Raw genomic sequence first — 25,966 nt, 5'->3', positions numbered from 1 at the left:
CAGATCTGAGCAATAATCTTACATGTTATAAAAAATTATTCAAAGTAGCTTCTTTTTTTTTTCCAGTGTTGATACTTTGTTATTAGCAATGAAAATCATACATTTCCTTTTTTGTTCTGAGGTTTTATTTGCTAAAATATTAACACTCTAAATGTACCTTTGGGAAGAGCAAAGAGCTTGATGAGAATTAGTGATGCTTATTATTATCATTTCATAAAATCTGACTTTTTGGTTTGTTTCAAATAATTGTTAACTCAGTTCCCATGCAACTTCCTCTCTAATCTGTGTGAAAGGAGAGAATAACTTTTACATGTTTATTACATTTATCTATAAATGAGAGCTGAGAAGAGAGGTAGGAGATTCAGTCCCACATTACTGTTGTAAGTATACTATAAAATCAGTAGCTATTTTCTTCTCATCTTTTCCCCTCCCAGATAAAAAGCTTATAATTCATAGAAAGAAGCTTTAAAAAATATTTAGGGTTCTTTTTGGTTTTATTTTTGCTAGTACTTATTTAAAGACCAACTCTCTCTCTCCCTTGAGGATACCAGCCAGCTTCTGTGCTTAGAAAATTATTAATCTTTACAAGAAGTAGAATAGGAGATGTCTTTACCCACCTTTGTCAATTAACTCAGTTCCTTTTTGCTTTCAGTCTTTTCTTATTTCTCACCATTTCTACCAAATGGTTCCTCCAGGTGTAGTTATCCCCCGTTAAGTAAGATAGTTTAAGGAATTTGTAAGATGCTTGTTGCTAAAAGAACTATACTGGTTTCTAGAAGAACTTTGGAGGGAAATTGTGATTCATCAAGTAATTCCTATTCTAAAAGCTTCCTGGAAAGTAAGATGTACACACTCTCCACAGAGATAGTATGTGTGATAAATAGGTTCCCAGGTCAGTGGGTGTAAGAGTGTTGCCAAGAAAAAGAACATTCAGAATTTTAACTTGGTATGCAACAGTCCATTTCCCTAATTTGTCTCATCTTGGTTCATTTAGCAAACGTTTACTGAAGTTTATTTTTTCTGCTTTCTTTTAATGCTGGTGAGTCTATATTACTCTATGATTTAAGAATTCATGCTACTGACATTTGATCCTACGGTCAGGGATTTTTACAGCCCAGGTACCAGAGAATGATTGCTTTCACAGAATAGAAGGCTAGATGAGACCACTTTTTATTCTTTCTAGGTCTTAGAGTCTTGCTGACTCTTGTCTCAGTACTATGTATTGAAGAATTTCTGTACTCCACTCTCTTTTCCGTTCTAGTATCTTTATCACATAGTTTTCGGTGTTGTGGTTTTATACATTTTAATGTTAGTTAGAGTGAGTGTTCTGTCATAACTCTCTTTAAGAAGTAATTTTTCTGGGTGTCTTACGTAATTATGCATCCAGATGATCCACCCTTACTTTCCAAATAAATTCAACTTATGAATTGATTTACAGATATTGACATCTTCAGTATTAGTTTTTTTTTCTTAAGAAGAGATCTTAATTTATACCACTCAGTAAAGTTTTATAGTTTTTTCATAAAGTTTTTTTAGTTTATTTTTATGGTTACTCTTAAAATTATATAATCTAACTAGCTATTGATGTTACTCTGAGAAGCTATTTATTTCTGTGTGCTTAATGAAAAACCATCTTAAGGAACTGTAGTAATTCTAAAATATTTCTGACAAATTTGTATCATTTGAAATGATGAAAATTTGCCTTTCTGATGCTGAAATCTCTTATTCTTCTTCCCTAGTTTTACCAAATAGTACTTCCAGAGTGATGGTAACCACCCTGTTGATAGTGGACATCAGTGTCTTAAGTCTGGCTTTGCATTTAAATTTTGTTGATATTTTGGCATAAAACATGATACTGTCTATTGGTTTGAGAAAGTCTTTTTAAAAGTCCTAAGAGAGATTCGTTTTCTAATCAGGACTAATTTCTTAAACTTTGGTACCCTTTACTAGATTCCTTTTATTGACTCTGTTTCCACCTAAGATACATCTTTTTTTGGGGGGGGGGGCATGCTGAGAGGCTTGAGGGATCTTAGTTCCCCGACCAAGGATCAAACCCAGGCCCCGGCAGCGAAAGTGCTGAGTCCTAACCACTGGACTGCCAGGGAATTCCCAGATATATCATTTTTCATAGGATCCCATTGCCTACTATGTTGTTTAGTCTCCACTTTTGGTCCCTGTTAATCAGAACTCTGAATTGCTGTATACAGGTTCCTTTCCCCAAATCAGTTTTGATCATGTTTTACTTATATTCCAGGGAATTGTAGCACCGTAACATGTTTCAGTGTTATGTAATGAAAAGTCTAGACTTCTTAGGCTATTTATTATCTGTATTTCTTTGTGATCAGAGCATATGCCTTTCCAATACTCACCTCTGTCAAGGACTTTGAAGGATCTGAGATCTTACCCTGCTTACAAGCTAACGAGTTAGCCTGCTCTGGTTTCATGGATCCTGGCAGAAGACACTAGTCTCCTGGGAGTCAAGAACAGTTTGTTCCTCACAGCAATAGCAGTAGCCACAGTGTTATCATTTTTCTTGTACCAGTTACCTAAGCCCCAGTTCCCACAGGGTGAGAAGAGGGCCAGGTGACACCTGTACACATAGTTAGTTGCATTACAGGAGAGACCCTAAACATTCTCTGGAATCTCAGCCTACTTGTTTCTTTAATTCATCCCTTCCATTCTGTCCCCCAGCTTTCCCTCCACATCATCCTGATTTAAGACTCCATGTCAAACAGATGCTTTCTTCCATACCCCCCGCTATGGACCTTGTGTCTTTGAATGTGCTGCTTATTTTCTGTGTTCTCCTATTTCAGATGCTCCAGGGATCCTTCTTGGTTTGCACAGTGGCTTCAGCCTTTCTTTTCTCTTTGCACAATTTGTAAATACTGTTGTCTTTCCTGCTATTCTGTGCTTTGGTCAGTGTCTTAGTGTTTACAAAGTGCCTGCAGAGATATTATTTATTTTTTGTCTCTTACAAAACACACACAGGCAGTATATTGGTTAAGAATGTGTTCAGTTACAAGGAACAGATGACCTATTTCACAGTGGGTGTAATGGACAGAGTTTAGTTTCTGTTTATGGGTTGTTGGTTTTGTTTTTTTTTTATTAATGTAAAAAGTCTGGGTAGATAACACAGGTGGTGATTCGGTTTTTTAAACAGCACCCTTTCATGTAAGCTTTTCCATATGTTCTTCCCATCATCTGAGATTCTTCTTTTTTTAATATCTGCAATTCCAAATTAAACGCATTTTTTAAATTGTAAATTCTTCTACAGAGTGTTTGTAGAAGACTTACTCCCTAGGTGAAGATACTTATAGGCTACTAAGGTAGAAAATGGCCTTTAACATTAAGTTATGTGCGCACGTACACACACACACACACACACACACACACACACACACACACACACACACACACACACACACACACCCCTATCTTCAGTGGCTTTTATTATTAAGTTATCTGCACATGTACACACAGACACACACCCCTTCCCGTTAGACTCTACATTCCATGTCTGTGTGGTGTGTCTTTTGTTACCTTCCAAAAAGTGCTTTAAGGTAGTCCATTTACTTGAAGATTGAATGATGAAGAAAGAGTGAACCCTACCTTTAAGCAAACCTTGTCACTGGTAGTTAGAGCCTAGAGCCTAGAAAGATGTTGACAAGGGTGTGAATGTGGAGGTTTGGATTTTAAGCAGATAATTTAGTTTATAGGAATTAAATGTACCAGTTGTTGAAAGGAACACTTTTATTGTGTAGTTTCTGAATGCTTAGTATTTCTTAATGCTATCAAATGTATCTTCACGTACTATCAAAACATTTTATTAATATTATATAGAAGTAAAATGGAAACTATTCTTTCTTTCAGTGCTTAGATGAATATGAAGATGATGAAGCTGGGCAGAAAGAGCGGAAACGAGAAGATGCAATTACACAACAGAACACGATGCAAAATGAGGCTGTAAGCTTATTAGATCCAGGAAGTTCCTATCTGTTACAAGTGAGTATTTAAAAATTCTAGAATGTCACTAGCTATTTTAACAATTTTTAAGTTACTGTTAATAATTTTTCCTGTTTCATTTTGGTTGCATCAACTCCATTTAAGTACTTTAAATGGATTTAACCAGTGATTTTCCTTATATCTAAATACTTTTTGACGTAAGCAGTATTTGGTCCTTAGTTCCTGATCAGTGAATATTTACTGACTAAGCAGGTTTAAACAGTATCTGTTGTAAAAATAAGCAGGAAAAATAATTACCCTTTTGCTCTTAAAAAAGTAAGGATTAGTGAGTTTTAAGTGAGTGGAGAGTACTGTTCCAGGCTGATATCTGCATTAGAATTATGTAGCAAATAAAGAGTTGAATAACAAGTGTCTACCAAGCCAAATGTTTCAACATAATAATAAAACACAACATGTAGTATTGTGAATTGCCAGAAACACCCATATTTCTGTGTAATTATAAAATACTTTTTAAAACAAAATTTAAGTCAGTTTCCAATTAGCTGTTATCTTGGCTTCTTGTAGCACAGAAAATTGGGAGTTGTTGGCATTGGGGTGCCTGAGTTTAAAGCAAATCACTCTTCAGAATCATTCCATATAAACTGTACTTTGGGAATTATCTTGATAAATCTAAGCTTAAATTAATTTGATGACATTTTGAGATTGTAAGCTACTGTGTTGTCTTTTCAGAGTTCCAACTTTGACTTTTTAAGTGCATTTTATTATGATACTACTCTAAAAGGAGTTTCCGAGCAGTACACATATCTCCCTGTTTTACTGATGAAAAAAATGAAATGTAAACTTGTCTATTAATTTGCAAGGTTATGATAGAAGGCATTTGGCAGAGAGAGGCAAAATATTTTGAAATGGTTTGGATGTGAACGCAAAACTTCTTTTTCCTCTGCTCTTTGAGGCAGATACATTGATGCGAAGAATGGTAATGTGGGTTTGTCTGTGCCCCTGTACTGCAGTTGCTACTGCTAGAATACCCTATTATAACATAGTGTAAGCTAAGCAGCAGTGCTTCTCTCAGCACCTCTGTGACTGTTCATAATCTAAAGTATCTTTGTATCCTTTGTTTTTGTGTATTACAGCAAAGTTGAAATTAAATCTGTGCCTATTCCAGGAGAAGAAATAGGCTTAATTTATTGGGATAGAGACAATATAGCATTTTGATTGAGTCTAGAACTGGTTTTAGTTCTTGGTCATGTCACTTAACATCAGGCAGCAGCTTTTGGAAAGAGGGCTGATTTCTTTCTGTTCCTTACCCAGTCAAAGCTGAGGAGCCTAGTGTTTAGTTTATTTCCAAGTTTATACCCAGATATGTAGCAGTCTCTGCTGATCCGGGCTCTCTGAGGAGCTTTCTGCCTTATCCAGTTTATCTTCTTTCCTGTAGCTTTTCTAGTCTCTTCCTAGGTCTGCCCTTCATTTCTCTCATTTTTGTTTATTTGTTTGTTTCATTAGCAATTAGGATGTAACTCACTGATGATCTTGGTTTTAAGTATGTATATTCCAGGCTATGTGCTTAGGATGAAAGTGAGGCAAAAACTCTCCAGTGGATCCCAAATTGCCACATTGAAGTTGGAATGGGAACAGGAACTTTTCTGTCTACATAGTTGACCTCTCTCTGAGTTACTACCTAAACTCACATATTCTATTACTCACATAAGATATAGATTTTATTTATAACTCCAACTTCAAAAACAACAAAAAGAGAAAATATTGGCATCATTGGTTGTTTTAAGGCTTTTCTTGAATAGGACAGAGAGATTTTGTTTCTTAGCATTATGTATGTGAATCAGTTAAACAAATTTTTTTAAATGAAGAATGAAATGGGAACATGAATTTGGCATAACAGTAAGCTCTGTGAAAGGTTAGAGTGTTTTAAGTTTCTGTTTGGCATTTTTCAAATAATATGGAGTAGTGGTAATAAAAAATGAGACTTTATATTTTTTTCTTATATTTTTAGCTATGATTTTACACATTTTTAACCATGTTTTTTCCCTAGATAATATGCCAGTTTTTAAAGTAATATATTAATTCTCTGATTAAATAATACATGATCAATTAGAAAATTTGAAAAAAATGAAAATGTAAAAGACGGGAAATTACCTAGTTTGGTCTCCTTATGTATTTTATGAACTGTTTATTAAATTTTAAACTTTAGGCTTAACTAATTTTAAAAGAAGCATACAATCACATGCTAAAAAATGGAAAAAGCATAAGAAGGTGTAGGTAAAAAGTCTTCCTCAGCTACCTGGTTACCTTCTTTGGAGGCAACTAGTGCTTTCTTTTCTTGCACATCCTTCTAGATCCTTCTTGAGGTAGTCCATAAACAAATTTATGTCTATATGTGTGTATATATATGTCTATATATGTATTCACTAATTTTTAGCACACTGTTTTGCATCCTGTTCGTTTCATTTAATATTGTGGAGTACATAAAGAGCTTCCCTATTATTTTTTTGTAAACACAGAATATTCTATTTTGTATATGTATCATAATTTTTCTAACTAATTTCTGTTGATGGTCATTTAGGTTATATATAATTTTTTGCTTTTACAAACAATGTGGTGGTGAAAACCTTTTAATATATGTTCTTTTGCATATGTGTGTGTAAATCAGTAGGATAAAACCCTAGCACTAGAATTTCTGGGTGAAAAGGAATGTGCATTTGTAATTTTGATGGTATTGCCAAAATTCTCTTTGTAGGTGTTATAGCATGAACATTTTTTTTCATGTTATTCAAAACTCTTTGTGTATTATTTTCAGTAGCATAGAATTTTCTTTTTTAATGTGTGTAATAGGTGACACAAATTTCCCATTAATACAAATCCTCAGTGGTTAAACGTTTTTACTATTATAAGTCATACTGGAATTAACATCTGTGGAGATTAAATAAGCTTTTTGTGTTTTGAATTATTTTCTTTGGCCAGATTACCAGAGATGAACTTATTGGGCCAAAAGCCATAAAGCATTTTTAAATGTTTTATTTATTTATTTTTTGGCCGCATCTTGCAGCTTGAGGGATCTTAGTTCCCCCAGGGATCGAACCTGTGCCCCCTGCAGTGAAAGCACAGAGTCCTAACCACTGGACCGCCAGGGAATTCCCCATAATGCATTTTAAAGATTTTAAAAATTTCTGATACATATTGCCTAAATTACTTATGAAGAAAAGTTTATCAGTTTATGTAAATAATGGCATTTTGTGAGAGGACATTTATGAGTTTTATTTTTCTCCTTTCTTTGATTATTTATTGATTTGCCTTTTAAAACAATCTCAAGTTTACTGAAAAGTTGCAAGTACTGTACAGAGAATTTTTTTCCCTTAAAATGTTTGAGAGTAAGTTGCTAACTTGATGCCCTATTACCCCCAATACTACACTGTGTGTTTTCTACAAACAAGATCTCCTACATAACCACAACGCACCTCTTAAAAATAGGAAATTAAAATTGACACATTCTTTTACCATCTAACATATTCAGCCATCATCAAGTTTTGCCAGTTGTCCCAGTCATGTCTTAAATTATAGCAAGAGGGTCTAATTCAGAATCACATGTTCTATTTAGTCACTATATCTCTTCTTCAATCTGATACAGTCTTTCCTTAACTTTCTTAATCTTAACACTTTTTAAGATTATAGGTCATTTATTTTGTGATGTGACCTTCAGTTTGGGTTATCTAATATTTACTTATAATTAGATTTAGGTTATATGTCTTTGTCAGGAATATCACAAAATTGGTGCTATGTTTTTCTCATTGTGTATCCTATCAGGTGACACATGATTTTAGTTTGTTCCATTGCTGATGATGATCACTTTGGTCGTGTGATGAAGGTGGTATTTGCCAGGCTTCACTGCCCCTTCTTAATAAGTATTTTGTGGATAAGTGCTTTGAACCATGTAGATACCTTAATCTCCATCAAACTTTCTATTTATCTCTGTCCATTTATCTATCATCTATTTATATCTGTATATCTGTATCAACTCACTATTACCTATTTTATCTGATGGATTTTACTTACCATCAGTATTAGTTTTCTATTGCTGCTATAACAAATTACCACAAATTTGGTATCTTAAAATGACACAAAATTATCAACTTACACTTCTGTAAGTTGGAAGTCTCACTGGACTAATAAAATCATGGACTGAAATCAAAGGCTAAAATCAGGGCTGCATTCCTTTCTGGAGGCTGTAGGGGAGAATCAGTTTCCTTGCCTTTTCCAGCTCCTAGCGGCTACCTGTATTCCTTGTCCCTCTTCCTCCTTCAAAGTCAGCATTGTGACCTTTATTCTTTTCCATATCTCCCTCTGACCTTCTTCTGCCTCTTTCTTCCACTTTCAGTGACCCTTGTGATTACATTGGGCCCATCAGATAACCCAGTATAATCTCCCTGTGTAGTGGCGTTGATTTACCAACCTTAATTTCCCTTTGCCATGTAGCCTAATATATTTGAAGGTTACAGAGATTAGAATGTGAACATCTTTTGAGGGTCATTATTCTGCCTACCACAGCACATCATTATTTATTTTAATAGTCACTTTATCCCAAATTTGGCCAGTGAGAGCCCCTTTAACCTTTTGTATCCTTTGCTACATCTCCATCATTCTTGGAATACTTCTTTGTTTTCTGGCATAATAAGATAATGCAGACTCATCTTTAGCTTCTTACTCCAGTCTTGGAAGCTAGCAGCTATTTCTCTAAGGAGCCCTGATTCCTTTTACTGGTAAATGATATTGTGAAGCCAAGATCTGGGCTGTAGTTATGTTCATGTTATTGAGATGTCACCATTTGTAGTCCCTCTCTATGTACAGACCTACTGTGTGTGTCTCTATGTACATGCATACGTATACATATCTGTTTGTCTGCTGCCTGCCTACCTACCTAGGTAACTACATCTATCTATGTAGATACTGAAACTAATTTATACCAATATGGCCAATTCTAATCTAATATCACAAGACTTAAATCTAGTATTTGTAACTCCCTTTTGTGACACTGAGGAACCTGTTTCCCGTTATTCTTAATGTGTTTTCTTATTTAGTCAATTCCCCTATATGTAACCTATTTCCCATTGCCACTCCTTCCCCACACGTATGCCCTCCGTACCGCGAGTGGGTTCTGACATCATACGTTGGCTTTACCTTGTGCATGAACACTCTCCTCAGTTTCTTCAGGCTTGGGCATCCCTTGTGAAGCTGCAGGTTGCCCTCTTTACCCTGCTTGAGTTGTGACTCCTCACACCAGTTCACCCCCTCTGTGGATTCCGTCCTTACCCTGCTTAGCTTCTCCATCCTGTGACAGGCTGCTCTTCCTTAGGGTCTTCCTTTGTTCCCGCTCAGACTGAGACCTCATGCTGGATTACTCCGTCATGGGGACCCCTTATCACCTGATTGGGTTTTGACACCTCCAGGCCAGGCTGCCACTCTGTGGACACTCTCTTCATCCTATTTGGGCTCTGGCACGTCAGCCCTGGTCATGCCCTACAGAGATGCTCTCCACACCTTGCAAGGGCTGTGAATTCTCCATGCCAGATTGCCTTTTTTTTTTTTTTGCGGTACACGGGCCTCTCACTGCTGTGGCCCCTCCCGTTGCGGAGCACAGGCTCCAGACGCACAGGCCCAGCGGCCATGGCTCACGGGCCCACCGCTCCGCAGCATGTGGGATCCTCCCAGACCGGGGCACGAACCCGTGTCCCCTGCACCGGCAGGCGGACTCTCAACCACTGTGCCACCAGGGAAGCCCCAGGCTGCCTTTTTTGAGGGAACAGCCTCTTTACCCTTCTGGGGCTCTAAATCCCCATTTTGGGCCCCCCTCATGAATGGATGGCCATCACACCATGCTTGGGGCTCTCAGTATCCCTTCCTGGGACTCCCTTTCTGACCTTGCCTCAGGCCTGATAACCTAACTTCCCTTTCATGCTTTGTAGACCCCTCCTCATTCTGCTCAGGCTCTGATTTCTCATGCCAGGCTAAGTCCCCCTGCTGTATGGATGCTGGCCTCAGTTTTCTTGGACTCTGATTCTTTTTGCCAAGCAGCTCTTCTTCATGGAGTGTTCCGGTATTCTGATACCCTGGTTGGGGCCACCTTGTTTCCTCCCCACCTTGCTCTGCCCCACCTAATGGCTTTAGGACTAAGGCGTTCAGGAAAGGAGGGGAATAATGAGCTTTTCCTTTTTTTTTTTTTTTTAATTGAAGTACAGTTGCTGTACAATACTATACAAGTTACAGGTATACAATATAGTGATTCACAATTTTTAAAGATTATACTTCATTTATAGTTACAAATATTGGTTATTATTTAGTTTTTCCTTTTAAAATCTTTGTTAATTTGATAATGTCCTTATTTTATTCTCATTTTTAAAGTTATTTTTCTCAATTGTACATTACAGATATTCTGTTCTGCATTCATCTTCAACATTGTATCTTAGTATATTATATATACCAGTATAGGTATTTTAAAGTTAGTCCTGAGGGCCAGTTACCATGGTATGCCATAGTTTACCAAGGGCTATACTGAAGTTATTCAAGTTTATTTGAATAACTTCAGTATTATTTTACTATATTCTACTGGGCCTGTATTTGTCTGATCTTACTTCACATATGCTTTTATATTCGTTTATACTTTACAAGTGCTGATCTGCCACTGCACCTGTAAAGACAATGTTCATGGAATTTCCTTATTGACCATTCTAAGCTTGAATGAAGCAGAATGTTTTATTTAAACTCACATAAAACAGTTCGTGCTTTGCCAACATTTTCTAAGCTCTACATAGGCCTTTCCCCCTCCCTTTTGTAATATAAACCACCCATTACAAGAAAGATTATTTCAGGAAAAGTATATTTTAAATCAGTTGTATAATAAACTTTAGGGTTATTGGAAGGTCTAATTACATAGTCGTTGAAACTTTTAAGACCAATATAGTCTTAGCATTCATATTTTTTACAAGCAATTTCAGTGATACTGAAGGTATTTCTTCTCCCCCCACACACTTAGAATGGAATTTTCAACTTTCACAGTTATAGTAATTATGACGTTATCACTCTTTGCTTGGAAATCTTTGTGGTCACAGAAATATAGAGGCTTCTAGTTAACAAATCTAAGGTTTATATTTGTGTAGAATTTTGTATTAATGTATAGAAACAACAAGAATTTTCCTCCTTAAAGTTATAAGGGACTCTTTTACTGCACTATAGGGGCTGATGTTTTTTTTTTTTCTATCATTTCAGTTTCCTCTTTTTGGCAGGGAATAGTTAAATTCCATCTGTAAATGTGAGTCTTGAATACACATGAGAAGCAGGCTACCACCCCTCCCAATCTCTGCTAATATTGTCTATCCAATTTGGGGAACATTCCCTTGTTAAGCAATGGAATTTTTTATATATATATATAAATTTATTATTTATTTATTTATATTTGGCTGCATTGAGTCTCTGTTGCTGCACGTAGGCTTTCTCTAGTTGTGGTGAGCGGGGACTACTCTTAGTTGTGGTGTGCGGCCTTCTCATTGCGGTGGCTTCTCTTGTTGTGGAGCACGGGCTCTAGGTTTGCGGGCTTCAGTAGTTGTGGTACACAGGCTCAGTAGTTGTGGCTCACAGGCTGTAGAGTGCAGGCTCAGTAGTTGTGACACACGGCCTTAGTTGCTCTGCGGCATGTGGGATCTTCCTGGACCAGGGCTTGAACCTGTGTCCCCTGCATTGGCAGGCAGATTCCCAACCACTGCACCACCAGGGAAGTCCCTAAGCAATAGAATTTGATTAGTAGAGTCACTGTGAAATAACATTTAGTTACAAAATGTATAATCTAATAAAACTGTATTCAAATCTGACCAATAAACAGTAAGCTTAAGTGTTGTCTAATAAAAACCATATTCACATCTAACCAATAAACAATAAGCTTAAGAGTTGTTGGTCTGCTTTAGAATCTTAGCTCTTGAATATTAGTTATACAGAAATAGGCTTAAATCTTATTGTTTATACATCTTGGACATGAGCATGGAATAATTTGATCAGGTATGTCCAAGTTGTCATTTGATCAGTTGCACCAAACTAGCTGTAGAGAAAATACCGTAAAAGTTGACATATGTTTGAAGTCACTAGTTGTTTAAAAAAAAAAAAAAGCTGTGAGAAACGTAGAAAACAGATATTATACAACTTATTAGTATACATAAATGGAAACTTACCTGATAACTGACTTTAAGTCATTTATAGTTGGGTCAAAGTATAACATTAGTATAATGCCACGATAGTGTAGTGTTGCTGAAAACATCCTCCAACATCCTCCATTTCACCTTTCTGTATTTATTAAAATTCTACTCTAAATGTGTATTAGTCTTAAGTTTTATCATGTTAGGGGAAAATGCCTACTTTAAGCCTCAGAAATATTATTTATTGCCAGGTTGTTTCTACCATTACAATCAATATATCAGTTACCCACAAATCAGTAAATGCAACAAGGGCTATTCTTATTTAGCAATTTTGCCTGTTTCATTGCAGCAAGAGATAGTCTGGATAATCAAGCTGATGTCATGTTTTGAAATATTTCATTTATAACCAAAGTGAGAGAGGTGTTATGTTTTGGAACTTAAGGCATTATTAGCATTTTTTCTAATGCATATTTAGACAGATATCATTCAAGGTCTGTGCCTTAAGTTTTAGTTCATATAAAATAAGATTAGGGACTTTTATGAAAGAAAACCTTGATAAAATGTTAGTTGGAGTACTGTTTGTGAAACTTAAGGGGAAAAGTTCCATATGGAATCATTATTATCTACATTCAATAAAATGTACTTTGAGTGCATACACATAACCTTAGTATTTCTTTCTGCTTTATCTAAATAACCAGTGATTAAACATTTAAATCTAGTTCCTGTGGTTTCAAAAATAGTTTTAAAGGGACTTCCCTGATGGCGCAGTGGTTAAGAATCCTCCTGCTAATGAGGGGGACATGGGTTTGAGCCCTGGTCTGGGAAGATCCCACATGCCGCAGAGCACCTAAGCCTGTGCGCCACAGCTATTGAGCCTGCGCTATAGAGCCTGCGAGCCACAACTACTGAGCCTGCATACCACAACTATTTAAGCCCGTGCGCCTAGAGCCCGTGCTCCACAACAAGAGAAGCCACCGCAATGAGAAGCCCGCACACCACAACAAAGAGTAGCCCCCACTTGCTGCAACTAGAGGAAGCCCGCGAGCAGCAACGAAGACCCAATGCAGCCAAAGATAAATAAGTAAAAATAAATAAATCTATAAAATAATTATTAAAAAAAACAATGGTAATTGTTCCAGTATTCTCTGTCAGTAGTTTTATGGAATACGGAATTGTGTGCTTATACACATACCCAAACTGATATGTCATTTTTTATTTTTACTTTACAGGAGCCATCTAGAACAGTTTCAGGCAGATACAAAAGGTAAGAATCCTTAAGTTATGACTAACAACATATTGTAGACATAAGTGTAATGTCTTCCTGACCATGGCTTAACTAACTAGAACTGTTTCAAACAGCTGTTTGAAACATAAGAAATCTTAATATTGTGCTCTTAAAAAGAAATTACATCGTAGGCAGGAGTGTAATGTCTTTCTGACCATGACTTATTCTGACATACTCTGCAGTCTTTGAATACTGCAAACACCATGAATTTGTAAGGGTTTGATGAACTTAGCAAAAGAAAAACTGTGTCATTTTCCCTTGTGTATTTAAACACTGAAAATACAGATATACCATCTGTATTAGTCAGCTTTGGGATACCATAACAAAATACTATAGACAGGATGGCTAGAGCAGAAATTTATTTTCTTACAGTTCTGGAGGCTGTAAAGTCCAAGATCACAGTGTCAGCATGGTCTGGTTCTGATGAGGCTTCTCTTCCTGACTTGCAGAGAGCTGCCTTCTTACTTTGTCCTCAAATGGTGGAGAGAGAAGGGGTGGCTTCCCTGGTGTCTCTTTTGATAAAGGCACTAATCCCATCATGAGGGCCCCACCCTCATGACCTCATCTAAATCTAGTTACCTCCCAAATGCCCTGCTTCCAAATATACCATCACATCGGGGTTAGTGCTTTCAGCATATGAATTTTGGGAGTATCCAATTCATTCTGATCTTAGTTCATTCAGGCCACTATAACAAAATATCACAGACAACAGAAATTTATTTCTCACAATTCTGGAGCGTGGAAGTCAGAGATCAGAGAGCCAGCAGGGTCAGGTTCTGGTTGGTGAAAGCCCTCTTGCCAGTTGCAGACTAACAGCTTCTCACTGTGTCCTCACATGGTGGAAGGGGCTAGAGAGCTCTGTGGGATTTCTTTTATAAGAGCACTAACTCCATTCATGAGGACTCCACCTTTGTGACCTAGGCACCTCCCAAAGCCTCACCTCCTATTACCCTTACATTGGACATTAGGATTTCAACAGAATTTTTGGGGGGACACAAGCATTCAGACCCTAGCAAGTCCATAGCACCAGCTATACACAAGGAGTGATGCTTTTATCAGAAATGTGTTTGAGTGTGTGTACACATGTATAGGAGGAAAATCACAATTAAGTATAAGTTGTTTAACGGAGATGACTGAGATATTAGCTTCTTTCCCTGTTGAAGCCATGAAGGTTGCAGAAGGTGTGGTCATGCTTGTGCTAATAATTCATGGAATAATGGTAAATCTTATCAAGTGCTTATAATGTCCAAGAAGCTTTACGTAGAGATCTCATTCAATTCCCAAAGTTATCTTGTAAGGTAGGTACTGTAGGTATAATATTTACTCTTATTTTATAGGTGAGTGAAGTGGGATAAAGAGGTAGAATCATTTCACTGTGCTTACGAAGCTACTGAACAGAAGAGTCTGGATTTTAACTCGGGCAACCTGACTCCAGAACTCGCATGCTTGCACAAGACAGTCTACCTAGATTTATACATATAAAACCTCTGTCTTGCCCTACTTTTACGTTAAAGTTTAAAATATTTGGTTAAAAGTTGTGGTTATTATAATTCATCTAAAATAAAACATTGATTAAGAAGAGCTCTAATTTTAATACTAAGTTATTATATAGATAAAACTCAATGTTTAACTTTTTTAAAAATAAATAAATTTATTTATTTTTGGCCATGTTGGGTCTTCGTTTCAGTGTGTGGGCTTCTCATTGCGGTGGCTTCTCTTGTTGCAGAGTGTGGGCTCTAGGTGCGTGGGCTTCAGTAGTTGTGGCGCAAGGGCTTAGCTGCTCCATGGCGTGTGGGATCTTCCTAGGCCCAGGCTCGAACCCGTGTCCCCTGCATTGGCAGGTGGATTCTTAACCACTGTGGCACCAGGGAAGTCCCAGTGTTTACCTTTTAAAAGAGATAAGAAGGCCAAGGTAATCAACAATTGACTAAGTAGGTCTGATATGTTTGCCACTGCTGCTGCTTTTATTTTCATTTCTGAGTAATTTTGATGTAGATATAATGAAACTTGTGCTTGGTAATTTTTACTTAACATGAATAGTTTAAACTGGAAAGACTCTTTTTTCTTTTGCTAGCAAGCATTGCCAATCAAATAGCTTTGATTTGGCCTATTTCCAGGCCACATTTTCAAACCAAAAGAGTTTTTATCATCAGTTTTTGGTTTGGGGAATAAAAATAAACTTCAGTAGCTTACCATGTTTGCTGTATCATTCATACATATTTAATCCTTATTAAATTATAAACCTTAAATTATAATTGGCACTTTTCAGATTTGCATTCTTTAGGTAGAATCATTAGGGGAATAATTTACAAATCCTCATCAAAAGCTTTATTTACATATTGTGTTAAATTAGGTAGAAAATTGATTTCACATGATGTATGTTTTTATTTTTAAGCTTTTTTTATTGGAGTATAATTGCTTTACAATGTTGTATAAGTTTCTGCTGTACAGTGAAGTTAGTTAGCTATATGTATACATATATCCCCTCCCTCTTGGATCTCCCTCCCTTCCCCATCCCACCCATTTTTTAGACCATTATTTTACTTGTGACCTGTTCATATACTTGTTACTTCTTTTATTTTCATAGCCTAAAGCACATGGTTTGTTACTTTTTAGCTCTCAAAGGTTTAGCCATGTTTAATACTGTTATAAAACAAACAACAACAATTTTTTTTTAAAGTTTCTAGTCATTATTCATGGACTCATAGCAACTCGTAGTTGAACACACACCAAATAAAAACAAGCACAAAATCTAGATCTGAAATTAACAATTCCTTATCTAGAGGAATTTGTTACATTGTATATCAACAGTTCATTACTTTCATTAATCTGTCGGCAAGTTGTAGCAAAGACTGGAGAATGTATGTTATTTGGAGAAGGGTGTCTGCTGATTAATGGGGGTGAAAAAAGGAGGAATGGGCTAAAGGATAGAAATTTGGCATTATATGTTAGAAAATATTTTCAGCAAACCAAATAACTTATGATATATATACGACTAGACAAACTGAAAAAGTCATTAGAGGGTACAAGCCACCCACAAGACTAGTTTGTGTGCTCTTGTAAATTATGGATTAAATATTAATTTTTTTCTTACAAATATCAAGGATGTACTTTTTAAGCATTGAGTTTGTTAAGCAGTCACTGTAGTTGAGCTCTATTTTATTGAATCAACTCCTGTTTACCTAGAACGTCTCTTAACATATTCACTGAACTCCTTTTTAAAACATGTTTAAATAACTTTGGATAATTATTTGGAGGGGGGAGTCTTGAAATTTCTGAAACTCAAGGTTTAAGAAGGATGGATCAGTGGTTATGTATTTTTGGGGTTTTTTTTTCCCCCAATGTGTAATTTTCTTAGTGGAATGTTTACTTGGTTAAGTTTATAGTGATTTCTTTAGGATAATTCATTATACTTAACACACCAGAAATGAACAAGTATGATAGCCCCTAACTGGAGAAACTTAAATTTCTAACAGTGAGATAGGTTATAAGCTATAGCATATTAATATAAAGTTACAATACAGGCATTAAACTGATTCTTTAGAAAACTGTTAATTATAGGAATTAATAATTATAGGAAAATTATTACCTATTTATGTTAAATGGAGAGAGGGAAAGCATATTACAAAGAGTATGATATAAAACAACATCTATCATAATATATATGTGTTCTTAACTTGAACTCTATTGATGAGCTGCTAAAATTCTATATAAAAGAATATCATGGTTATCTGGGAGAAGAGCTATATTTTTCATCAGATTTTCAAAGAGATCTGCAATACAAAAAGGTTATGAACTACTAATATATTGTAGAATATAACAGCCGTTATCTCTGGGTTGGTGGAGTTACTGGAGATATTGATTCATGTTATCTGTTTCCCACAGTGAATATGTATCACAATTTTAATAAAGAGTCTGAGAGATGATTTTGATCTTTAGTTGTTGCTGTGTGTGTGTGTGTGTGTGTGTGTGTGTGTGTGTGTGTGTGTGTGTGTGTGTGTGTTTAAAGGGAGAAGAGAGAGAAGACCTACCCAGAGTGAGGGACTGTTTGGGACAGTGGTGGTGGAATTGAATAAGGTAGTGAAACATTAAAAATATGGAGACCAGTCATGTACTTCTTGGTTATTTAGTAATTCCCCGACTTACCTAATACTTCTAAATATTTGGTATCCATTCTAAAACTAGGATTTTACTCATGGGTCTTGTATTTCTTCTAATTGCTAAGGTTTAAAATATCTATTTTAGTGGGAAATTCCTTTAGCTGTAATCTCATAATGCTGCCAATCTTGTTCTCGTGATAGTTTTATCCCCCAACACAACACCTTCTAGTCTTTCCACAGAAAATATGAAAATTCCCAGAGGGGAAAATTTCGGTAAATGGTGGTATTTATCTTTGATGATACTGTTTATTCTTTTTCCTTTTCTGCACATTATGGTTAATACTTTGTAGCTAAGGGCAGAGGGGGATTCTTTTTGGAAATGTATTGGTTAGAGATTTGTGTTAACATTCCTGAATAGAACGTTACAATCTTTTTGGAGTTAATAAAACAATCTTTTATTCTGGGTATTTTGCGCTGTACATATCCAGCCCTCAAAAATAGGTTAAAAACATTTCTGTTTTTATTTATTATTTTTTATTTTTTTGCAGTATGCGGGCCTCTCACTGTTGTGGCCTCTTCCGTTGCGGAGCACAGGCTCCGGACGCGCAGGCTCAGTGGCCATGGCTCACGGGCCCAGCCTCTCCGTGGCATGTGGGATCTTCCCGGACCGGGGCACGAACCCGTGTGCCCTGCATCGGCAGGCGGACTCTCAACCACTGCGCCACCAGGGAAGCCCCTGTTTTTAAAATAAACAGAGCTAAATTTGGTAATAAGATCAGTTAACACAGTTATTCACAATTATGACAGTGTTCTTTACAAACCTAATACCTAATGGGGATAAATCACTGATTATGTTTTTCAGTAATAATTATTCCCTGTTTTGAGTTTGTATGATATTATCACTTGTGTATTGACAGGCCTAATAGGAAGGATTTTTAAAATTGTTAATAGGTTAAACTTTTTGAAAGGCTGTTTTAAGCTTGTACATCAAGCAAACAAACATATTAAGGGATATCCACATTTTTAGGTTTTCGTTTGTAGTTGTCAGCGTTGTGGTTTCTACTTGAATAATCTGTGGTTGATGCAGATAAGTGGACTTCTTTTTAAGTGAAAAGAGGTCCTTTAAAATGATTCTAATGCTCTTTTATAACATGATAGATAATGGCTTTGGTGATACCTTACCCTCTTGATTTTCTTCCTGCCACTTTGCCAGTATTTCCCAGTTTTTATTTGTAGTTCTTCCTTTCCTGTACTTACTCTTTATGTGTTGATGTTACTCAGCTCTTTGTCTTAGACTATTCTCTTTTTGTTCTGTGTATTTGTTCTAGAAATTTCTTTCACTCTGGTGACTTTGGTTACTGTATATACCTACGTTGATGATTTTAAATCATTAGCTCTATATCTGTATAACCAACAACTTTCAAATGTCTACTTTTAGATATCTTAGAAGCATCTTAAACTCAGCATGTTCAAAAGTAAACTTGTGAAACTTAGTGGATTTCAGTAGTTGGTATCAAAATACATTCTTGCTCAAGTCAGAAATCTGGACATTGCTTTTGACTCTTCCTTCCTTCTTCCTTCCTTCCTTCCTTCCTTCCTTCCTTCCTTCCTTCCTTCCTTCCTTCCTTCCTTCCTTCCTCCCTCCCTCCCTCCCTCCCTCCTTTCTTCCTTTCCTTTCCTCTCCTCTCCTCTCCTCTCCTCTCCTCTCCTCTCCTCTCCTCTCCTCTCCTCTCCTCTCCTCTCCTCTCCTCTCCTCTCCTCTCCTCTCCTCCCCTCCCCTCCCCTCCCCTCCCCTCCCCTCCCCTCCCCTCCCCTCCCCTCCCCTCCCCTCCCCTCCCCTCCCCTCCCCTCCCCTCCCCTCCCCTCCCCTCCCCTCCCCTCCCCTTTCTTCACAACCTCACTTAAATTCAGTCATTGTAGCTCCAGTGCCAACCCACCAATCTAGGACACCATCATCTCTTTTTTAAAATAAATAAATAAATAATATATAAATATAATATATATATATTTATTTATAAATTTAATTAATTAATTAATTTTTGGCTACGTTAGGTTTTTTGTTGCTGCGTGTGGACTTTTTCTATTTGTGGTGAGCAGGGGCTACTCTTCGTTGTGGTGCCCGGGCTTCTCATTGTGGTGGCTTCTATTGTTGCAGAGCACAGGCTCTAGGTGTGTGGCTTCAGTAGTAGTGGTGCACGGGCTTAGTTGCTCTGCGGCATGTGGGATCTTCCCAGACCAAGGATCGAACCCTTGCTCCCTGCATTGGCAGGTGGATTCTTAACCAGTGCACCACCAGGGAAGTCCAGGGACACCATCATCTCTTTTTTTTTTTTTTTTTTTCATCATCTCTTACATAGATGATTACAATACCCTTCAAACTGGTGTCGCTGCCTTCAGTTTTGCTCATTTCCAGTGCATTTTATTAAAATGATTCTGTCACTTTCCCTGCTTTAATGACTTCCTATTACCTTTAAATGAGTCTAAACTGGTCTCCAAGGCAGGGTGATGCACAAGATAATGTTAGGATGCAGGAGGGAAATATTAGATCTTCTGTTTGTATTTACCTTTTAATCTAAAAGACAGTAAGACATTTACAGTCATCCCTTGATATTCACGGAGCGGGGATTGGGTCCAGGACCCTGAGGATACCAAAATTTGTGGATGCTCAAGTCTCTTGTATAAAATGGTGTATTTGTATATAATCTATGCACATCCTCTTGTATACTTAAATTATCTCTAGAATGCTTATAGTACCTAATACAGTGTGAGTGCTATATAAATATGTTTGGCTTTTTGGAAATTTCTAGCATTTTTCCCCCCTGAATATTTTCAATGTGGGTTGGTTCAGTCTGTGGATGTGGAACCCACAGATTCGTAGGGCCCACTGTATACTTAATAGCTAGCACTATGTACTTGTTATTTATTCCCTTGTTCTATGTATCAGATGATTATTTAGTATTTGAGGTATCCTGAGGAAAGTTTGTTCACTTTCTAAATGTTGCACAATAGTGTAATTTGAATGGTTAGATGGATTTATGAATTATTATGTTGTTTAACTAATACAAAATGGATAGGTCGGGGGGAATTTAAGGAGAATATAAAAATAAGTATATAAACGCAAAGGTGATCATGTGGTGTTCAGTTGGCAAGATACACAAAATCAGATCTGTTCTTATAAATTAGAAAAAAATTTTGATGCTTGCTTTGGAGTTTTAAGTGAAAATTTAAAAAACTTTAAATTCTTCCTGTGAGACATCTCTTTCTGCTGTTACAGACATTAAAAATCAAATATGCATAGAACTACACCTTCAAATCTCTATATATCACAAAGAGTTAAAATAAGTTCCTCAGAAGTGAAGCATATTCAAATTATACTTTCATTAAATATACTATAGTCGGGCTTCCCTGGTGGCGCAGTGGTTGAGAGTCCGCCTGCCGATTCAGGAGACACGGGTTCTTGCCCCGGTCTGGGAAGATACCACATGCCGCGGAGCGGCTGGGCCCGTGAGCCATGGCCGCTGAGCCTGTGCTCTGTAACGGAAGAGGCCACAAGAGTGAGAGGCCCGCGTACCCAAAAAAAAAAAAAAAAAATACTATAGTCAATTTTTGTGAAAACAAAAAAATTTGTATCATAAATAATTAAAATGTATATTTAGGGACTTCCCTGGTGGTACAGTGGTTAAGAATCCACCTGCCAATGCAGGGAACACGGGTTTCATCCCTGGTCCGGGAAGATCCCACATGCCATGGAGCAACTAAGCCCATGCTCCACAGCTACTGAGCCTGCCCTTTAGAGCCCACGAGCCACAACTACTGAGCCTGTGCACCACAACTACTGAGCCTGTGCACCACAACTACTGAAGCCTGCCCACCTAGAGCCTGTGCTCCACAACAAGAGAAGCCACTGCAGTGAGAAGCCCGCGCACCGCAACGAAGAGTAGCTCCCGTTCACCGCAACTAGAGAAAGCCTGCGCACAGCAACAAAGACCCAACGCAGCCAAAAGAAAAAAGATGTACATTTAAAATCTTTTCACCCCTTTATGTTATATTTTTAGTGATACAGATAATATTTTAACAATATCACATTATAAATCATATTATTTAATTTACATATGTTTGTATAATAAAGTATATATGAATATGTAATATATAACCAAACATAATGATATTGTAAATCGATTATAAAGATAGTAGATAAATATACATACCAATGTTTATGTAATGAATAAATTTGGAGACCATTAGTTGAAATTCTTCATAAAAGAGCTTTCAGGTCTCCTGCTTGCTTTTCCAGTGTCATATCTTGCTTTCAGGTCTCCTGCTTGCTTTTCCAGTGTCATATCTTATCACCCTTATATTTACCTTTCATGCTTTAGCCATATTGGATTTTTCTGTTTCTCAAAGGGCCACGTACTCTTTGTTTCTAGATATTTACACATTCTTATTCCTCTTTTAAGTCTGAGTTTAAACATTCTTTAGCATAATGCTGCTCAAAGTGTGGTCCTTGAACTGTTTGTAAGTAATCCATGACAAGGTAAGAATAAAACTTGAGAGTAAATGTTTAGAAGCCTGAATTGCATTTTAACATTGTCATCATCACACCTAAGTGCATGATAAGCAGAATCCTTTCAGAACAGGATATCGACTAGTTCAGGTGCTGTGGTACGTACGTGATTTTTTTTAATTTAAGTTTTTAGAGCAAAATTGAGGGAAAGGTACAGAGATTTCCCATATAAACCTGTCCCCACACACGGATAGCCTCCCCATTGTCAACATTCCTCAATAGGGAAGCCCATTTGTTACAACTGATGAACTTACACTGACACATCATAACCACCCAAAGTCCATAGTTTACATTATGGTTCACTCTTGGTGTTGCACATTTTGTGAGTTTGGACAAATGTATAATGACATGTATCCATCACTATGGTAGCATTTTAGTCTCTCATCTTTTTATTCTCTCCATAGTTTTGCCTTTTCCACAATGTCATATAACTGAAACCATACAGTATATAGCCTTCTCAGATTGGCTTCTTTCACTTAGTAATATGCATTTAAGTTTCCTTCATATCATTTCATGGCTTGATAGCTTATTTCTTTTTAGTGCTGAATAATATTCCATTTTCTGTAGTTTATTTGTGTATTCACCTGGAAAGGACATCGTGGTTGCTCCCAAGTTTTGGCAATTGTGAATAAAACTGCTATAAACACCCACGTGCATGTTTTTGGGTAGACATATGTTTTCAGCTCCTTTAGGTCAATACCAAGGAGCATGATTGGCGGTAAGAGTATATTTAGTTTTATAAGAAACCACGAAACTGTCACTGAAGCGGCTGTACCATTTTACATTCCCACCAGCAGTGAATAAGGGTTCGTGTTACTCCACATCTTCACCAGCATTGATCCTGATTTTAGCCATTTTAATATGTGTACAGTGGTATCTCATTTTAGTTTGTATTTCCCTGATGATATATGATATGGAGCATCTTCTCATATGCTTATCTGCCATCTGTATATCTTCTTTGCTGAGGTGTCTGTTACGTTCTTTGGCCTATTCTTCAATCGGGTGGTTTGTTATTGTTGAGTTGTAGAATTCTTTGTATATTTTGGATAACAGTTCTTTACCAGATGTGTCTTTTGTAAATATTTTCTCCCAGCCTGGCTTGTCTTCTTGTTCTCTTAACATTGTCTTTCACAGAGCAGAAATTTTTAATTTTAATGAATCCAGCTATCAGTTTCTTTCATGGATTGTGCCTTTGGTGTTTTATCTAAGAAGTCATCAGCATATCCAGGGACTTTTACATTTTCTCCTATGTTAGTTATCTTCTAGGAAATTTTGTAGTTTTGCATTTTTCATTTAGGTCCGTGATCCATTTTGAAGTAACTTTTGTGAAGGGTATACAGTCTTTGCCTTATTTTTCATTTTTTGCATGCGGATGTCCAGTTGTTCCAGCATCATTTGTTGAAAAGACTGTTTTGTTCCATTGTATTGCCTTTGCTTCTTTGACAGAGATCACTTGTGGGTTATTTATGTGAGTCTCTTTCTGCTTCCATTGCTGTTCCATTGCTCTATTTGTCTCTTCTTTCACGAGTGTTGCACTGCTTGATTACTGTAGCTTTATAGTAAGCCTTGAAGTTGGGTAGTGTTAGCCCTCCAACATTGTTCATTAATATTGTGTTGGCTATTCTGGATCTTGCCTCTCCATGTAAACTTTAGAATTAGTTTGTCAATAGCCACAAAATAATTTGCTAAGATTTTGATTCGGCTTTCATTGAGCCAGTAGATAGTGGGAAATCAAAGTTGGGAAGAAGTGACATCTTGCCAGTATTGACTCTTCCTATCCATTAACAGGGATTATTTCTCTATTTAGTTCTTCTTTGGTATCTTTCATTCGAGTTTTGTTGTTTTCCTCACGTAGATGTTGTATATATTTAATTAGATTTATACCTAAGTATCTCATTTTGGAGAGAGCTAATGTAAATGTATTGTGTTTTTAATTTCAAATTCCGCTTGTTCAGTGCTGGCGTGTAGGAAAGGGATTGACTTTTGTATGTTAACCTTGTATCTTGCAACCTTGCTATAATTGCTTATTAGTTCCAGGAATTTTTTGGTGTGGATTCTTTCACATTTTCTCCATAGATGATCTTATCATTTGTGAACAAAGACAGTTTTATTTCTTCCTTCCCAGCCTGTATTACTTTTATTTCCTTTTCTTGTCTTATTGCATTACCTAGGACTTCCAGTAAGATGCTGAAAAGGAATAGTGGGGGGGGGGGGACATTCTTGCCTTCTCCTGATCTTAGCAGGAAAGCTTTTGAGTGTCTTACCATTTCATATGATGTAGGTTTTTTGTAGTTATTCTTTATCAAGTCAAGGAAGTTCCCGTCTGTGCTTAGTTTGTCCAGTTTTTATCATGAATAGATGTTCGATTTTATCAAATGCTTTTTCTGAATTTATGGGTGATCATGTGATTTTCTTTAGCCTGTTACTGTGATAGATTACATTAATTGATTTTTTTTTAAACTGTTGAACCAGGCTTGAATAAATCCCACTTGATTTTGGTGTATAATTCTTTTTATACATTCTCGAATTTGATTTGCAAATATTTTGTTGAGGATTTTTGCATCAATGTTCATGAGACATCTTAGTGTTTAGTTTTCTTTTCTTGCGATATCTTTGGTTTTGGTATTAGGGTAATGCTGGCCTCATAAAATGAGTTAGGAAATATTTCCTCTGCTTTTATCTTCTGGAAGAGATTCTCTCTTTTTCTTAGTTAGCTTGGCTAGAGGCCTATTGCTTATATTGATATTTTCAAGGAAATAGCTTTTGGTTTCATTGATTATTCTGTGTTGGTTTCCTGTTTTCAATTTCATTCATTTCTGCTCTGGTTCTTGTTATTCTTTTATTCTGCTTACTTTGGATTTAATTTGCTCTTTCTTTTCTAGTTTCCTAAGGTAGAAACTTAGACTATTCATTTTAAATCTATCTTCTTTTCTAATATATGCGTTCATTGCTATAAATTTCCCTCTAAGCACTGCTTTTACTGCATTCCACAAGTTATAAGTTGTGGGTTCGTTTTCGTTTTGTTCAAAATATTTTAAAATTTCTCTTGAGATTTCTTCTTTGACCTATGTGTTATTTAGGAGTGCACTGTTTAATCTGCATGTTATTTTGGGGCTGTTACTGGTTCTAGTCTAATTCTGTTGTGGCCTAAGAGCAGACATTATATGGTTTCTGTTCTTATAAATTTGTGAAAGTGTGTTTTATGGCTCAGAATATGGTTTATCTTGGTTAGTATACCACGCAAGCTAGAGAAGAATGTGTATTCTGCTCTACCTGTGTTATTTTTATGTTAGTCATTTGTAACCCAAAATGTGTAAGAATTGAAGAAGGATTTATTTACCTTAAAAATCATGTGTTAAATTTAATCAGGCATATTCTTGTTTCATAAGTAAAATAATTAAAAAGTAAATATATAATAAATCAAAATAAAACAAATAAAAACAAAAAACCTTTTTTATTCTTTTCAATTTCTGCTTTTGTTAGTATTACCTAAATCTAGGAAGTAAAATTTTTTTTTTTTGCGGTACGCGGGCCTCTTACTGTTGTGACCTCTCCCATTGCGGAGCACAGGCTCCGGATGCGCAGGCTCAGTGGCCATGGCTCACGGGCCTAGCTGCTCCGTGGCATGTGGGATCTTCCCGGACTGGGGCATGAGCCCGTGTCCCCTGCATCAACAGACGGACTCTCAACCACTGCGCCACCAGGGAAGCCCTAAAATTTATATTCTTTATTTTCAATCTTAATTTACTTATGATAAAGGAAGCTTTCCTAGATTATTTTTTTAATAAAAAAAGATACATCTTTTCTGAATGTGACAGTAATACTAAACCAAATGATGATGATGGAAGTAATTTCAAAGAGGTAC

The 25,966-nt window shown here is 36.6% G+C and overlaps 1 protein-coding gene across 5 annotated transcripts in view; it reads left to right on the top strand.

The window, feature by feature from the left end:
• The window catches only part of PAWR (pro-apoptotic WT1 regulator), a 109,072-nt gene that overhangs the window by 66,334 nt on the left and 16,772 nt on the right, over positions 1 to 25,966 (top strand). For all 5 annotated transcript variants that reach the window (XM_067697426.1, XM_067697427.1, XM_067697428.1 and 2 more), the window contains 2 exons: positions 3,871 to 4,002; positions 13,382 to 13,416. In XM_067697426.1, the coding sequence (XP_067553527.1) occupies positions 3,871 to 4,002; positions 13,382 to 13,416 (167 nt within the window). The remainder of the gene's footprint in view (positions 1 to 3,870; positions 4,003 to 13,381; positions 13,417 to 25,966) is intronic.

This window comes from Pseudorca crassidens, chromosome 11, assembly GCF_039906515.1.
Source record: "Pseudorca crassidens isolate mPseCra1 chromosome 11, mPseCra1.hap1, whole genome shotgun sequence".
NCBI lineage: Eukaryota > Metazoa > Chordata > Mammalia > Artiodactyla > Delphinidae > Pseudorca > Pseudorca crassidens.
Note: the sequence above shows the minus strand (reverse complement) of the source record. Positions and strands in the feature narration are given on the sequence as shown.